We start from the raw sequence: 16701 nt of genomic DNA on the forward strand, positions 1-16701 counted from the left end.
TTGGGCATCCAATCATGCTCTATTCAAGATTTCTCCATCCACTGACTTCCTTTGCAATTGGTCCAACTTATTATTTCTAGCAAACCATAGAATCTCAAGGGCCTCGTGGTGGAGACCCCCGATGAGGGAGCAGTGAAGCTTAATTTTGATGGCTGCTCTCTTGGCAACCTTAGCCCCTCAGGTATTGGGGGGCTGTTTCGGTCATGTGACGGTAGTACCTTGCTGGCTTTTTGGCGACCCATCGGGATTGCGGACCCTGCTTTTGCTGAGGCTCTAGTCCTTTTGGAGGGCCTTCGCAAATTTGACCACACCTAGAGTCACAATATAGTGGTGGAAGGTGATGCCAAGAACATTATCCTTTGGGCATCCACCTGCTCGTCATGGCTTTGGCATCTCGACAATATCTTTGACAAGATCCTTCATTTAACAAGCAATCTCAGGATCTCCTGGCGTCATGCCTTCAGAGAAGCAAATTTTGATGCTGATAGATTGGCAAAAGAAGGGGTCTCACTAAATATTTCCTCTTAGGCTCCAGTGCCATTGCGTAGCCTTCTATTCCCTTTCTAGCAGCGGGTTTGGTCTTTTTGGAACCCTCTTCGGCTTTGTATTGAGTGACCATTTCGGTCACCACTTTTTGTAAATTCTAATATAATGCAATTATAGTGAACTTCTCTCAACAAAAAAAATTGCTTCCAAGTTTCAACTTACCAAGTGCCATTTCCCTCACAGCCCTTCTCCTCTCAAGGCCCCTCAACACCTATCATGCTCTCCCCCGGTCTATCTACCCAAAACCCCAAAAAAGGAGCTTTCTCATAAAAAAATCTGGTATCAGACTTGGAAGCCCATTTCCAGCAAAATTTCTCAACAGAAAACCTTGATGCGTACTTCAAACAAGACCCCCACCATTTCAAGCCAAAATCTCAATAAAAACCTTCAGTCCAAGAGAGTACCTTCCAATTTTGGCCACAATTCTCGCTGGAAAACCTCCAAAAGACCAATATTTAAATTGATTATGTCTATGTTTTCTTGTTTCCCGGCTTCCGAAAACCCATAAACCCGAAAACTGCCATTCTTTTCCAGCAAGTCACTCACAAAATTAGTGGCAAAGGGAAAGAGCCTAAGCTGAACAGTTGGTGAAGTAAGTACCGCAACCTTTGTACCAAAACTCGAGCTTTTCCCTAAGAAGGGCCTTAAAGGTTTGGAAATCGACGAAACTCACAAAATCAAGCTATGTTGATTCTAGAGAGAGATTGGGAAGAAGAGAGTCAATATTGACATGGCAGTTTTGACACACAGCAGAGCAAAGATTCAGGCCATCTTTGAGCCACGCAATTATGCAGAAGTGCCAGAGTAGAGGATTACAGGGTTGGCCTTAGGGAATTTCAAATGGGGGCACAGAAATTCTGAGGCCACTCCAGCGAGATCGCAGGCAAAACCAATTTCTGGCTTTGGATTTCTCATTCTTCTTTTGTTGCTACAAAATGCTGAGTAAAATTTGGTTTGATGCTTTGTCCCAGAACTTCCAAAATAGAGGTCTCTCCCATTAGTGAGAGATGGTTCTATGGAAGCAGGGAAGGTTGTCGATGGGGTGTGAAGGAATATAGAAAACAACAGCCAAACCCCCAAGACAAATTCCAATACCATATGTCTTTTGAAAGTAATCTCCAATACGGAAAAACTACAATTCCATTTTTAATCAGAAATTTCAAGATGGCATCATGGCATGATAAGTTTAAAACTTTAAATCCACCAAAAGTGGAGTACCTAGAAAATATTATGATTTCTGTAGGGGTAATGACCCTAGAATGGATTGTCAAAAGTGAAATAATAATTGGAAGACTGACAAACAACCACAGAAACAACTGAGAAAATAACTGACACTCATTAAAGAAAATAAGCAGTTGGATCCATATACTTTTCCATGAACAGTAGAATGGGTTAACACACCATCCTCGCATACACAGGCAAGTATATAAATTACTTGAATACCCTTGTGGGTAAATATAGCCATCTCAGCAATCAGGTTCCCATTGTCTGCATTCCTAACAAGGGTATAGGAAAAAGCTATGACGTTCCCCTTCAAGGTCTGTTTATTTAAGCAAATGACTCATAGGCATGTTTTAAGAATAATTCTGGCTAGGGATCCATTTGTACAAAATGCCAAACTTTAACCGGGCAAATGTTAACCGGATGAAAAGAATCCACTAAAGAACACTTGCATCTCCTGGAAAGATGATAGTAACGAGATGCATGTTAATGCAACGCTGAGGCATTTAAATGTCTCCCCCCGTTCTTGAATCTCATATATATTAAATACCTAACCCATCCAGAAATTGCATATATTATGCCCCAAAAAGTATCCCACATAATAATCCTTCACAAGAACCATGTGGTTGCTTGCAGTATCTTCATGTCAAAGGATATTAAGCACATCAATGACTAGAACCAATCAAATAAGTATCAGGAAATAACAAAAAAAAAGATACAGCAACACTTGCCAATTCCCATGCATCTTGCCAACAAGGGAATCAAAATTTACAAGGCCATTGTACTAGGCACAAACCAAAAAGACCCCTCTATTGTCCACATCTTATGGTAGATATTTTGGCCCAAAATCAGCCAATCCCATAAAGATTTTTATTTCTTTTTAATAGTGAAACTTAAGTTCAATATGGACAGGGAGACTCTCTGGAATCCTGAGAAGATAAGATTCATGAAGAATATGGGAAGCACAATACAGTAATGTTCAAACGATACTCCATCTACAGGTAATAAAATATCAAAAAAAAAAAAACTTCGTTTCATATGGACATGGGTAATTGTGTCAATGCTAGACATGGGTACAGGGTTTCAAATTCCTCATGCCATACAAGATGTGGTAACAAGGATATATTACAGAGGGAGAATCCTTATATTTCATTTCACTCTAAGTAACCAAAAATAATCAATATGCCTTAGTAGGCTAAAGTCATACAAACAAACAAATTGTCTCTCGTCAGAAGGAAAAAATCATGTCTCTAGAATGATTTAGTCATTGGTTAGTGAACAAAAAAGAAGAATCTGCAAAGGTATGTGTTTCGATACATATCTGACATGGGTAAGTCACCCAAACAAAAGAATCCATGCAACACAACAAAAACAAAGAATTAACCAACATATTGACATCTTGAAGAATGCAATGGTATCAGAAAAATATCAAGTTTCTCCAAGTGCCTAATTAACCAAAAAAAAGAGCACTTGAAGCCAACGATTCAAAAAGCGGACTGCCCAACGCCTAGGCGGCCACCTAGGCAGTCCGAAAGGCCTGGGCGCATCGCCCAGGCCTAGGCAGCCGCCTAGACGGTACGGAACCCGCCTAGGCAGCCGCCCAGCGCCCAGCCCTAAGCGGCCGCCCAAGGGCGGAAATTGATTTCGGTCGGGGCAATTTTGGCCTTTTGTTTTGCTTTTAAGGGCCAAAATTTAGGGTTTTAGAGTCATTTGAACCCTAAAACTTGTTGGAGCCAATTTTAGAGAGAAAGCCCCCAAAAATCTAGTTTTTAGTGAATTTTTTAGGATCGAAGGGTTTCTCAAAGTTAACAAAAATTGATCAAAACACCACCCATTGATATTAGATTTACTTTTTAATGTTTTGCAAAGTTATTAGGGGGTTTTTTAGAAGATTTGGAGTATTTAGAAGCATCTTTGAGGAGCAATCAAACTCAAAGTAAGTGATTTTTTTTTATTGCTCTAATAATTTCCATTATTTTTTAGATGTCTTCTTCGAGATCTAATAGGAGTGGTGATCCGGATTGGAAATATGGCTCTAACCCAGATCCTAATGAAAAAAATTGCATAAGATGCAAGTTTTGTGAAAAGGATACAAAAGGGGGCATAAACCCATTCAAGAAACATCTTGCTGGTATCATGGGGGATGTTGCCCCATGTAAAAAGACTCCTGATGCTGTTAAAGAGGAAATAAACAATTTTTTGAACACAGTGAAAATGAAAAAAGATGAGAGAATTGCCTCTATAACAGAGATTAGGTCTGGGATTCGTGTCAATTTTGATGATGATGATAGTGATGAGGAAAGGGAGGGATGTCAAGAGGTTGAGCAATCCATTATTAAGAGAAAGGGGAAGGGAGTTGTAATTGCTTCTGGTTCTGGGACTATGAAGTCTCGGGTTAAAGGCCCTATGGATAGTTTTTTACCTCGGCCTGACCCTGAGGTTGCAAGAGAGAAAACAAAAAAGCAAACCACCATTAAAAATAGAATCAAGAAGGAAGAGAGAGATAGAGCTGCATATTATCTTGCTATATGATTTTATGAGGCAGGTATTCCTTTCAATACCGCTCGCTTAAGCAGCTTTTATGCTGTGATAGAGGCAGTTGGCCAATTTGGCGGTGAGATGAAACCTCCAACCCCATATGAGCTTTCAGAGCCTTGTTTAAAAAAGGCAATAAGTGCCACAAAGGAAGCTATTGAACTTAAGAAAGATGCATAGGCTCAATATGGAGTTTCTATTATGACTGATGTTTGGAGTGATAGGAAGAGAAGAAGTGAGATGAATTTGCTTGTGAATTGTCCTACGGGGACTGTCTTTTTGAGGTTTATTGATGCCTCTGATCATATCCATGATGCCCATTACATATTTAAAGTGATAGAGAAGGGATCAAGGAGGTTGGGGAACATCTTGTTGTATAGGTTGTCACAGACAATATTGCTCCTAATGTTGTTGCATCTAATTTGTTGCGCATAGCTTATCCTAGAATCTTTTGGACACCATACATTGTATAAACCTCATGCTTGAGGCTCTTGGCCGTTTAACGAAGATATCAGCTGCAGTGAAGAAGGCCAAGTTAATTACAAATTTTATTTATAGCCACCATCTCACCCTCAGCATAATACGTATATTTACAAAGAAGAAAGAGATTGTGAAGCCTGAGGTCATGAGATTTGAGACCTGGTACTTATGCCTAAGCATAAATTCGAGGAGAGTGCAGTTGAGGCAAATGTTTATCTCAGCTGAGTGTAGAGCATACAAGTGGTCTAAGGATCAGGTTGGGATAAAGGTGAGAGATATTATACTTTCTAAAGCGTTTTGGAGAGGGGTAAAGGGTGCTCTTAAGGTATTTTTTCCTCTTGTCAAAGTCCTTCGCATGGTTGATAGTGACAAGCCTTCTATGGGCTACTTATATGATGCTATGAAGAAATGCAAAAGAGAGATAGCCCAAAATTTCAATGATGAAGAAACCCGTTACAAGCCTGTTTTTGAGATTATTGATGAGAAGTGGGATAGGCAGCTACATCGGCCATTGCATGCAGTTAGTTATTATTTGAACCCAGCTTTTTTTTATATTGACAAGGATATACAAACAAATGACACAATTATGAATGGATTTAATGAGTGTGTAGAGGTGCTAGTCTCTGATCCTGATATGCAGGATATTATATACGCTGATGAGCTGATAAGTTACAAGTGCTCATTAAAGTCTTTTGGAAGTCCAATGGCGATGAGGCAAAGGGCCAAAATTGATCCAAGTATTAATAATATTCTTAAATTCATCAAGTTCAAGTAATCAAGTAATTCTATTATTTATTTATGATTTTATTCTACATCTTTGCAGCCCATTGGTGGAGCCAACGTGGATTTAGTTCTCCAAATTTACAAAAGTTGGCCATCTCCTTCATCCGGTTGTGAGCGCAATTGGAGTACCTTTGAAGGGGTAAGGCGTAAGGGTAATTTGTATAATTTTATAAATAATACATGAACCATAGATATTAGATTTTAATTAGTTTCATACTTTCATTTGATTTTGTTAGATTCATACAAAGAAAAGGAACCGGCTTGAATCAAAGAGGCTCAATGACCTAGTCTATGTCAAGTACAATCAATTCTTGAAGGACAGGTTTGCTAAGAGAGATAAGAGAGACCTCATCAGATCAAAAAATATAAACCATGCTATGGAGTGGTTAGTTGATGATGATGAGGTCGAGGGGCATGAAGGATTGACATCGGACATGGTCATGGCTGCTTCAAGGACATCAGCTAACCCTCCTAGGGCCACTAGATCTTCTACACAGAAAACAAGGATAGAGGAAGAGGAGGAAGATGAGGCTGATTCAGAAGAGACGGATGAGGACGGGGACGACCAATATGTCGAGGAATGTGACGACTCCATCGACTCCGATGAATATGATGCCAATGCAACTGCCCAAGATTTTCTGATGATGAATGAATGATGAATGTTGATTGTTGAATAATTATTAAACTTTGAAGTTTGAACTTTGATTGAAGTATTGTGTAATGAACTGTTGAAGATTCTTTTGAGTCTTCAAGTATTACTTTCATAGTTTCATACTTTCATAATTCAATTTTGTTTTCTTCCTCATGGTGGTGTACTGCAGTACTGATGTGATACTATTTGATAACTTGGTTTGATAATTTGGTTGGTTGTAAATTTTAATTAATTGGATATGGAGTATGAACCGACTTATGGATTATGGTTATGTTTATGGAGTGTGTTGCTAAATGCTAATATGTAGTATAATTTGAATTATGGACTGCAATACATATAACTGATATTGACATAACTGCACTGCAAAATCCTTATTTGGATTCAACTAGGCCGCCCAGGTTTTGGGCGCTCGCCTAGGCGCTGAGCGGCTTGGACCCCTCAAGCTGCCTAGAACCTGCTTAGCGCGTTTTGAAACACTGCTTGAAGCATACATGAAATAGTTAGGCTTGAAGGAAGAAACTTCTTTTGAAAAAATTAAGCATGTCAATTTTGCTACCTCACAAAAGAATTATTTTATTTTTCATGAGCAATTTTTTTATCTATCATACAATAGATCATTTCATTGAAAGAGATACAAAAAACATCTTTTCCGACAATATAGAAGGATAGAACCAATCCAGACATGTGCTTATTCAAGGTGACTTGCGAAAAATGTACATCAATTTATAAAAAAAAGGCAGCCCAATGGATGTCTTTCCTTTTAATGGGCTTTCCCTTACTGTGCTGATAAAAAAAAGTATGCCAATCTTTCCCATAAAAACATTACTGATTTTGTTTTTATTTCTCATAAAGATGGCCCCAATTTCTATACAAATTTACCTGAGGAGACAAGGGAGCCCCATGAGGAGAAGGGTAACCATGCAGAGGACTGTCTAGAATTTGCACACAATCAGCATCTATAGGGAAAATCTGGCTGCCACTTTCACCAAAAGAATTGGCGATTGACTCTTCATTAGCATTCAATAGAACTGATTCCGATACCTTATAATCACTGCATTTATCAGAAAATTTTGATTTTGCAAAGGATGCACTCTTTTCCAACACAATAGGAGTTTCAAAACAATTTTGAACTTCATGTTCATCATCACTGCCAAGGTATCCATGCTTTGCTATCAAGCAAGGGCTGGAATGCTTTTCCTCAGAGCTTGAAACATGGGAATTTCCAGAATTGTGGACAACATGGTTAATGTCTGAGTGCTCTTTCACACAATGAACAGCAACGCTTGTCTTATTTTCCTTCAAAGTCATGGGTTGAGAACCTCCTTCAGACTCATTATCAGAGTCCAAACAGATTGCAGCACCAAATCCTATCAAAGAACAAGGACAATCATTTTTTGTTCAAGAAAATACTTAGAAAAGTATCAGTGTTCAAATGAGACTCTAGAACTCCTTAAAACACTTCAAAAAACTATAGTAATCAGGGTCCAGGTTCTATATAGGCAAATTAAAACAGGGGAGTAGTTCACAAAGATAAGTAGCATATGAGTATATAGGAAAAGAAACTACATGATTTCGCCATGTGTACATATGACACAGAAAAGACAGCACAATACCTTCAATTCGAAGAAATATGTGCTACGGCTCTTTCATTTTACCAGTGGAAAAATTGGAAATATTCGTCTGGGTTAAAGTAGAAACCAAACATGGTAGGAAAGCATACACAGTAAGCTTTCACCTATAAGATCCGCAATAAATGACCCTGATCAAATAATATTTACAATATCAAATAAGGTCCCACAAAGAGTCAAAGCGAACCTTTGTACAGCAAAGGCTCCTGGTAAGAAACGAGACTCACTAAGAAGATAGGTTCAAGTTTAAAATTTCCAAATTATTGATTCAAGAACATAGAATACCATGGAAAGAATCAAAGCCAACCTATGTAAGCGGTTTGAGCACTGTGCCTTTCGGAGGCATAACTTTTCGCTTGTATATTTGATTTACAATTATAAACACTCATTGTGAAGGTCTCACAGAGCTCTATGAAGCTAAAACATGCGGAGCAGGTTCTGCCCACTGGATTTTGCCAAAAAGACACACCTGAATATCACAATTGGCCTTCAAAGTATTGAGTGCAAGTCTAGGGGTAGTTTTGTCAGTTTTTGCATCAAAGGAAGAATTTTGGGTTTTCTTTTCTTTCGGTTTATGATCTAGATTTAAGTTGTAATAGATGTTAAAGATTACATTTATTTTCAGGTTTGGTACATAAATGATTAAATTAGTCTTGAGCTTTAGGCCTTTGTTATTCCTAGTTAAACCAATAGCAGCCATTACAGTTAGCATGTAAGCTTCCATTTCTCTTTAAATCACACATTTGTTTTCTTCTTGTGTTTTCGTTTTCTATATCATCTGGTATCAGAGAAGGTCAGTTCTAAGCGCCCTAAATGTTGCAGTTTTGCTCAATGGCTCTTAGAGGGAACCGAGGAGACCGTGGCCGTGGTGGTGGTTTCAGACCTATAGACTTCAATGCAATTTGAAGAACTACCGCACGAGATGGGCCAAAACCGATCTGATCGAGCTACAACGATCCATGACAATAATGGGTCTGAATCATCAAGGGGTAAACTTTCCATGATCAAGGAAAGAATAAAGGTCCACTCCATAACCAGGGGAAAGAAATTGATCTTCTTCTTGAGGAACGCATGGTTCATGCTCTAGATGGAGTAGATAAAGGCATATGGATATGCATGAATTTTATGTTCAGTCGCAACTAGAAGAATTCTTAGGTTGAATTGCACAGTGGAAAGAACTATCCAAACAAAAGAAGGTAAAATGTGCCGCTAATGGGCTAAAGGGCCACGCCCTAAGTTGGTGGAAGTAGTAGCAAGCAACTCATGTGCAAAAGGCAAAGGAAAAAATTGTAATGTAGAGGAAGATGAAATCATGTTTAAAAGACAAATTCATCCCAGTCTTGTTGGCATACGGTTTTTTTCCATGGTTTTTTTCTTCCGAAATAGCTATTTACCAAAGGACCAAATGGACCTAAATTTATAGTTATATCGCATGCACCCCTTTTGCCAAGCGTGAGAAAACTCATTCCAATTTTCACCTATTGGAACATGGAAGCTTTAAAAGACATGAGTTGATGAAGATAGTTATAGTGCACTTATCCCTCTCTCTCTCTCCTCACCCATACCTCCTCTCTTGGACTCTAAAATTCATAGGTGCCATGGTCACAAGTAAGCACCCCAAAGCCTTACAAGATCACCTTGAAAACAACCACTACCTAACCTAATGCCCTATAATATTTCCTTTCTATTCCTCTAACCAATATCCATGAAAGTGATCTTTTTTGGAATGAATCCAACCAAAGATTGGTTGTTTTTCAGCATCTACATTGTGGAGGTACATCCATTTTCCATGCTCATTGTTGGTGGTTGATAGATTGCTGAGGGACATTCATTTCTTTGGCCTTTGTTATTCATATGTTAATAATGCATGTTTTAAGGGAAAATATGAAAAGACAAAGCACAGTTTTGGGCATACTGGTGCAGTTTGGAGAGCGCATCATTTGAATATTGCATGCTGATTTTGACATTGTTAAATGCATAGCACTATGTGCATGCTAGTGATTGATATCGTTCTAAGTGATTCTTGTTAGATAAACCTCATTACATATTTTGGTTCAATGAATTTGCAATAGGGGTCGTCACAGGTAAAAGGCTTGAGTAGCCAGCGCAAGAGTGTGGGTTCGGATCCTGAGAGCAGCCACTTTATGCATAAGCCAAAGGATAGGACCACTTCCAGCCTACCCCTCCGGGGACGCTTAAGCAGGACCAGCACCAGGTTCCAATTTAACCATCTCAAATGAATATTAACGCTTGGTATTATAACCGAGGTTACTTAGAATGGATATTACAAAGACTAGTCTCTCCGATTTGGTAAAGATAGAGAAACTAGATGGGTTCAACTTTTCTATTTGAAAAAGTCATTTGTTTTTCTTGCTTAATGCTATGGAGTAGCTATATGCCTACATGTGATTTAATGAACAGAAACCAGCAGAACCTATTGATGACACAACTCTTAGGGATAGAAAAAGGTTTACCAAGTGAGAAAATGATGATTTCACATGTAGAGGAGCTATCTTAAATTGTCTTAATGATAAACTATACAAGGTATTTCAACGTCATCAGAATGCTAAAGATTTGTAGAATGCTATTGAAAAAAGGCACAGCGATGATAATTATGTGGCCAAGTGTGTGCTATATGAAAGATATAATATTTACAATATGAGAAAAAATCAATGGGTGCTTGAATTATTTGAAGACGTGTGTCATGGCCAACCAACTTGCTGATTTTGGTGACCCATTAGTGAGCATCAACAAATTAGTGACCATTATTCAAGTCCCCCAACTCATGGAAGTATTTAAAGAAAGACTTGCATCATAATGGGAATATCCGTAGTTTCGTACCCTAATTGTCGAGAACAGTTCCAGGATTGGGGGCGGGATCGATGGATTGAGGGTCAATGTTTCGTGAAATATTAAATCTAAGTAACTCGATCCCTGCGTACTAAACATCACAATCCCAAACTAGTTAGGATTGAGTAATAAAATTTATTGGACCGAGATCCTTTGGTTAAGAATTGAAGTTCTCTAGTTCCACTAATCAAGATCTCCTACCACCAAATCATACTCGAAAAAACTACTCAGCTTAGGCTGGAGCAAAAGATAAATTTTATAGGAGGGAGCACCATATAGGTTATAAACGAGACCCTCGAGTAAATTTAAGGTTATTTCAGCCGTTGAGTATCAGAGATGTATCTCTTTATGAGATCATATGGTAACTCACCCTACCAATCAAATCAAGGCTTTCGTAATGGGTGCTGTAGAGTGTGGATACCTGACACATTTTTGTTGTTGGGTACCAAGTGAGAGAGTATATTGATCCAGAAGCATATGCATGAACTTCATAAGATGGTTGATGATCTTGCAATACGTCACGATGAGTATTGTACATGAGAACGTGTGTGGTTGGTGCCATTGGGTGAATGGTCTGGATGGACTGCACACTTAGATGGATTATGAATCACTTGAGGGCATATAACTCAAGTGATCATGATTGAGCACACTGTTTCGATGGGAGGAACAAAGGGGAATTTTGGTGCAAGTTTTTTTCCAGTTTTTTATTTTCCAAATGACCTAAATAGCTTTAGTTTTATATCTATTTTGCATTAACCCCCTTTTGCCAAGTGTATGAAAACTCATTCCTTAACATTCACTCGTTGGCCCATCAACCGCAACCAGTTCCAAGTCACAATTCTCTTGTTTCTTTTTGAAGACTTATAGTTAATCTCTTAAACTATGCTGCTAGCTCTAATAAATTCTATAATTTCCGCACCGCATAACACATTAACCAGTCGTGTAATGCACTAGATGGCCTAGAGTGCATCGCTTCTAGCCACAAATGTGGAAAATGGTGAAGTATCATCCATAGATGTGGGTGCATTGCACCATGAACAATGAGCCCGCATATGTAGCCACTGTTCATGGGCAGAAAACATGCCCACAAGCAGAGCCAAAAGTATGAACACCCCCCAACCCACGGGGTCCATGGAATAAGGGGATAGAATTTGAGGGTGTATATACCCCCTAAGAAAATAACCAAACAAATAAATGAAATTTTGTATTGAATCCAAAGTTTTTCAAAGAAATTAGGAGATTCTTTGGGCACTCCTTTAAGATTGTTTTGTGCATTAGTTGGAAGGTACTTGGGCAACGTTTCACCAACTAATCAAGGGTATTCAAGCCTGAGTAGGTTTGTAATTTTCCATTTCCCGACAATGTTTTTGAAATAATGTCATCATCTTCTTAGAGTAATAGGGATCTAGCTTGGAAATATGCGAAGTTGAACTTAAAGATCCTAAGGATTGAAGCTGTGCTAGTTGTACTCCATGTGGGAATACTTAATAGAAAACTATTTTCGTGCAAAAGGTACTCTATGTGGGAATACTTATACAAGACTATTTTCAGGCGAAAGGAGCATCTAGCTGGCATTCCCGGAATGTTAGAGCATGCCTCCAAACAACCTATGAGATTAGAAAAGAGATTATGGCATAAGTAGATTTAAAAAAAAAAAAACGAAGAAAATGAGATGAAAAAACTTTGACAGATGAAATTCAAGTATTTGATGGTGAAGAAAATGCATCAAAAGTTGGAAGTGGGCATAGATTTTCAAGGGAGAGGGTTATAAATATTGGTGGCAATGCTTGGCAAAAAAAGACCTCTCCTTTAGGGGCCAATGGATGTATTTTGCACCCCAAACTCTGATGTTGTGGTAGAGAACAGGAGGAAAGAATAAAACAACGCACACCTGAACAGAGATACAAAACAGAAGATAGGAATAGGGTCTGTAGATGGATTGTTAAGTGGTATTACCAAGCCAGCATTCCTTTCAATACCATGGCCCTGACAGCTTCAAGGTTCGAGGTAATTAGGCAATTTCGCCAAGGACTCAAGTCCCATTTAGTTAGTGAATGAGATGGAATAGATTGTTTTATTCTACATTTTCTTCGTGTTAAACATTTAGCCACTAGAGATCAAAGAGAACAAGATTTGTTACTCTTTATCAGGCTATCAGGGGACTCAGACAGGTAATAAATTAGAGATAATTAACAAAATCAAAATGCTTACTATCAGATAAATCACACATTTATGTTTTTCTATGCCTAATTATACTTTTGTAAGTTCTAAAAGTTATTAAAGTCTATTAATCGCATGGACATCGGGACCACATTGAGCCGCATTGGACCCGACGGCATCATGTTCACATCCACATTTAAAAAGCTGCCAAGAGATAATTCCAATCTTCTTGCAACAATCCGAAGAAAGCAACGCCAAAGATGACTTTCATCAATAATCATCATTAATCAGAAGGAAATAAATAATGCTCCCCAACCAAAAGAGAAATGTGTAGCCATCCTCAAAGTGAAATCAAAAAAATCCAAGAAACTGAAAAGAGCTCGCAGTTTAGAAGCAAGAATTCTTCCCAACTTACCAGAGCATTTTGAGAGTGGCGTGTGGCTCCTGAGTTTGGAGCACACAGAAGAGAAAGGAGCAGAGAGAATCGGAGGCTTCACAACTGAATCCTCGATCGTATCAGAGAGAGGGGTTTCCGGCACCACAGACGGTGTGGAGCATTGGAAGAGGGATCCAACATGTGGCCTTTGAGGTGTGGAATCAATGAGCACAATGACATCAGAAGGGAAGGTTGAGGAGGATCCGCCCTTTCTCAGAGTTACTGATGGAGAAGCATCTGCATTGTCATCATCATCTTCATCAGAAGGGATGTCCACAGCAGATACCGGATCCATATTCCAAATTCAGAGAGAGGGGAGTAAGAACCCTGTCACTCAAAGAAAGGGGGCCGCGCTCTTCGTCATTTGAATGGAGAGAGGATGGTTCGATCATTCGAGAGGGAAAACCGCTGCTCAAACTCCCCACTAGCTTATGACACCGGCCCGACCCGGCCAATCCTCGTATGAAAATCCCCACATATTCCTTACTTAAAAAATACCCTCAGATTTCCCATTTTTATGTTCACATATAATTTTTTTTCAAATTTTTATTTTTTACCAAATAGGCCTTCCTTGCGATTTTGAAAGTGAGAACTTTAACTTTATTACGAAAAAATAAATATAGAAACAAACTTCATGTCTTAGATCTTCAAAGTTTACCTTTAGAAACAGACTTCAAAACGGTCTAAAATTTACCAAGACAAACTTCGGAACTTGAAGATATGAAGTTTACAAATTTAACTATCCGAAGTTTCTTTGAATTTAATTTTTTTGACAATATAATTAAATAACTTTCAAAGTAGGGACAATTTGGTTTAAAAAAAAAGGGTACGAGGAATCCGAAATTTGAGGGCGATAGTTTAAATGACAGGAATTTGGGGGAAGTCCATACAAATTTCTCAAGTTAAGACTTGAGCTTTGTGCCTATGGGTCTATGACAGTAGAGTTATTTAAGTTGGACGTGTTCGTTTGGTGGAAACTTTCAGTTCTAGAAGCCGTAGGTTCCACCAAATAATACTACTATTACATTTTGGATTCCATGCCCCCAAAGAAGCCGAGACTCTAGCAAGAGGAGGCTCAACACGTAGAGAAAAAAAAAAAGATGAACCTAATGAATGCTACTTATCTCTCAACTTTCTTTCTCCTCTCTCACATCCAAAGCAATGTTCTTCTGCCACGCCTCTTCAATTTTGTGCAACATTTCGATGTTTCTTTTTATTTGGATATATGGGAAAGAAAGGAGAGGCTTTTGAAATGCTTTTTACTCTTAGTTTCATTTGTATGCGGTTGTAGCTATGATAGGAACCATGCGGATGACTGACATCACAAATCAATTGAAGCCCATGGACATAGATTTTAAAGGGTTTTCTGGTGCAGTTCATTATCGACTCTTTGCCTAGGAAGTATGATCACTTCAAACTTACTTATAATATTCAAAAAGAAAAGTGGAGTTTGAATGTGGTTCAAATTATATGTGTTCAAGAAGAATAAAAATTATATCAAAATAAGCTAGAAGTCGCTCATTTACCAGAGACTAGCTCCGACAAAAAAAGATACTTTACAGCATCAAAAAATAAAAGTTCTTGGACACATGCAAATTATCAATCAAAAGGTATTACCACTCAGATTCATAAATAAAATAACCGGAAGGAAAGAAAGTGAAGGGTCATTTGAAGAGAGATTGCCTCAAATATAAGAAGTGGTGGAAAATATAAAGTATTCATCAACAAATCAAAGACACATTGATAGGGAATAGAGGCTTGTAATGGCAAATGGAATTGAAGAAAAAATAAACGCAATACAAGTCGTTAGATGGTGGTTTTGTATTAGACCTAAAAGATAATCTTTATGCGCCAACCTTTGGGCATAATCTTATATTTGACATTTATAGTTTTAATTTTAATTTTGGCAATAGAAATTTATTCTTATTTCATAATAAGTATATCGTGATGGTCCCTATAAATTAAATTTGGATTATGTTTTTGTTGAATATATTTTATCCATGCATATGTGTAATATGAAACACAAAAATGTGAATGAGAATTATTCCATGTTGTGGCATAGAAGCCTAGGACACATCCCAAGAGAAAGACTTCAAAGATTAGTCAAGTAAGGAGCACAATTTGTAACTCAAAATTGCTTCTTTCTCTACGGGGGTACCCGGAAGATTGTTGTTAATATACTGAATTGTGTTGATAATAAAGATGTCCTAAAGACCTCATACGAAGTTATGGAGTTGTAGGAAGTTGTCCTAAGACGCTTGCATGTATGCAGATATCCTGTAGAAGCCAGATTTTATAACCTTTTTTTAAAAGAAATTAGATTTATGGTCTATAAGTTGTTATTTTTTGGGTCTTTTGTGTTTGTGGGGAATTTTGTGGACAAATTTATTTACCTCAAGTTCAGAGGGAGCAAAATCACTATTTTGATTTTATATTTAGATGACATTCTATTGACTCGCAATGACATTCATAGGTTGCATAAAACATTTTTTTTTATCTAAGATTTTGGTGAAGCTTCATATGTGATTAATATCGAAATTCATTGAAACAGATCTAGAGGTATTTTGGGATTATCACAAAAGGCATATATTTAGAAGGTGCTCAATAAGTATAATATGTAGAATTGTTCTCCAGTTGTAGCTCCTACTAATAAGTGTGATATAACTAACAAATTACAATGTCCCAAAAATAACTGTAAAAAAACAATATGAAAATTATTCATTATGCATCAGTGAAAGAAAGTTTAATCTATACTTAGGTTTCCACCTATCCAAATATAGCTTTTGTTGTCAGTATATTGGGTAGATATCAAAGTAACCTAGGGTTATAATATTGGAAAGCTTCAAGCAACATTCCTTTCGATGCTTGAACTCCCGTATCAGCTCAACTTCTCTTTTCATTCATCTACATATGGTGTTTTCTGAAAATCTAAGTTTGATCTTGGTAAAGAAGGATGCCCCAAGATCACCCCAAGGCACAGCCTCCAAAGAGGGCGGTAGATCATAAGATAGAGTTGAAGCAAAGAGCCAAGCCCCCAGCTCCCGGATCGCACCTCCCGAGATAGAGGAACTAAGGAAACAGTGGACCTGGCTAGGATTTTAACTCTCTAATGGGGGAACGAAGCGCAACTTGGATCTACTCTGCTATTGATGACCCACTGCTCCCTAAGTTCCTATTCCTAAAGAATGGCATTTGAGTTCATTTCTGGCCTAAGGGGCTAGCTACCGAATATGAGTACGGATTTAAAGTTCAACCTACCTAATAGATGTTTGCATTTGACCCCTACCTATACTTCTGCTAGCTATGCTCCAACCATGATAGTAATTGGGCCTAGGCCAATTTGAGTTCTACAACCCTATAGAACTATGCATAAAATACAACCGAGAAGGGTTTGCAACGTTAGCCCATGA

General features: G+C 38.1%; 1 protein-coding gene across 3 annotated transcripts in view; it reads right to left on the minus strand.

The window, feature by feature from the left end:
* LOC18446286 (crossover junction endonuclease EME1) overlaps positions 1–13781 on the minus strand; it is a 49026-nt gene extending 35245 nt beyond the window's left edge. For 2 of the 3 annotated variants that reach the window (XR_016048157.1, XM_088856562.1), the window contains exons 1-2: positions 13271–13780; positions 7097–7584 (exon numbers count right to left, since the gene is read on the minus strand). Coding sequence is in view for 2 of the 3 variants with exons in the window: in XM_088856562.1 (XP_088712688.1) it covers positions 7097–7584; positions 13271–13586 (804 nt within the window). In the remaining variant the exon portion in view is untranslated. Of the gene's footprint in view, positions 1–7096; positions 7585–13270 lie in introns of all 3 variants that reach the window. The other variant, XM_020674885.2, reaches the window with a different exon arrangement.
* Between the last annotated feature and the right edge of the window lie 2920 nt (positions 13782–16701).

Source organism: Amborella trichopoda, chromosome 13 (genome assembly GCF_054954075.1).
Source record: "Amborella trichopoda isolate Santa Cruz 75 chromosome 13, AtrichopodaSantaCruz75HAP2 v2.0, whole genome shotgun sequence".
Classification (NCBI taxonomy): domain Eukaryota; kingdom Viridiplantae; phylum Streptophyta; class Magnoliopsida; order Amborellales; family Amborellaceae; genus Amborella; species Amborella trichopoda.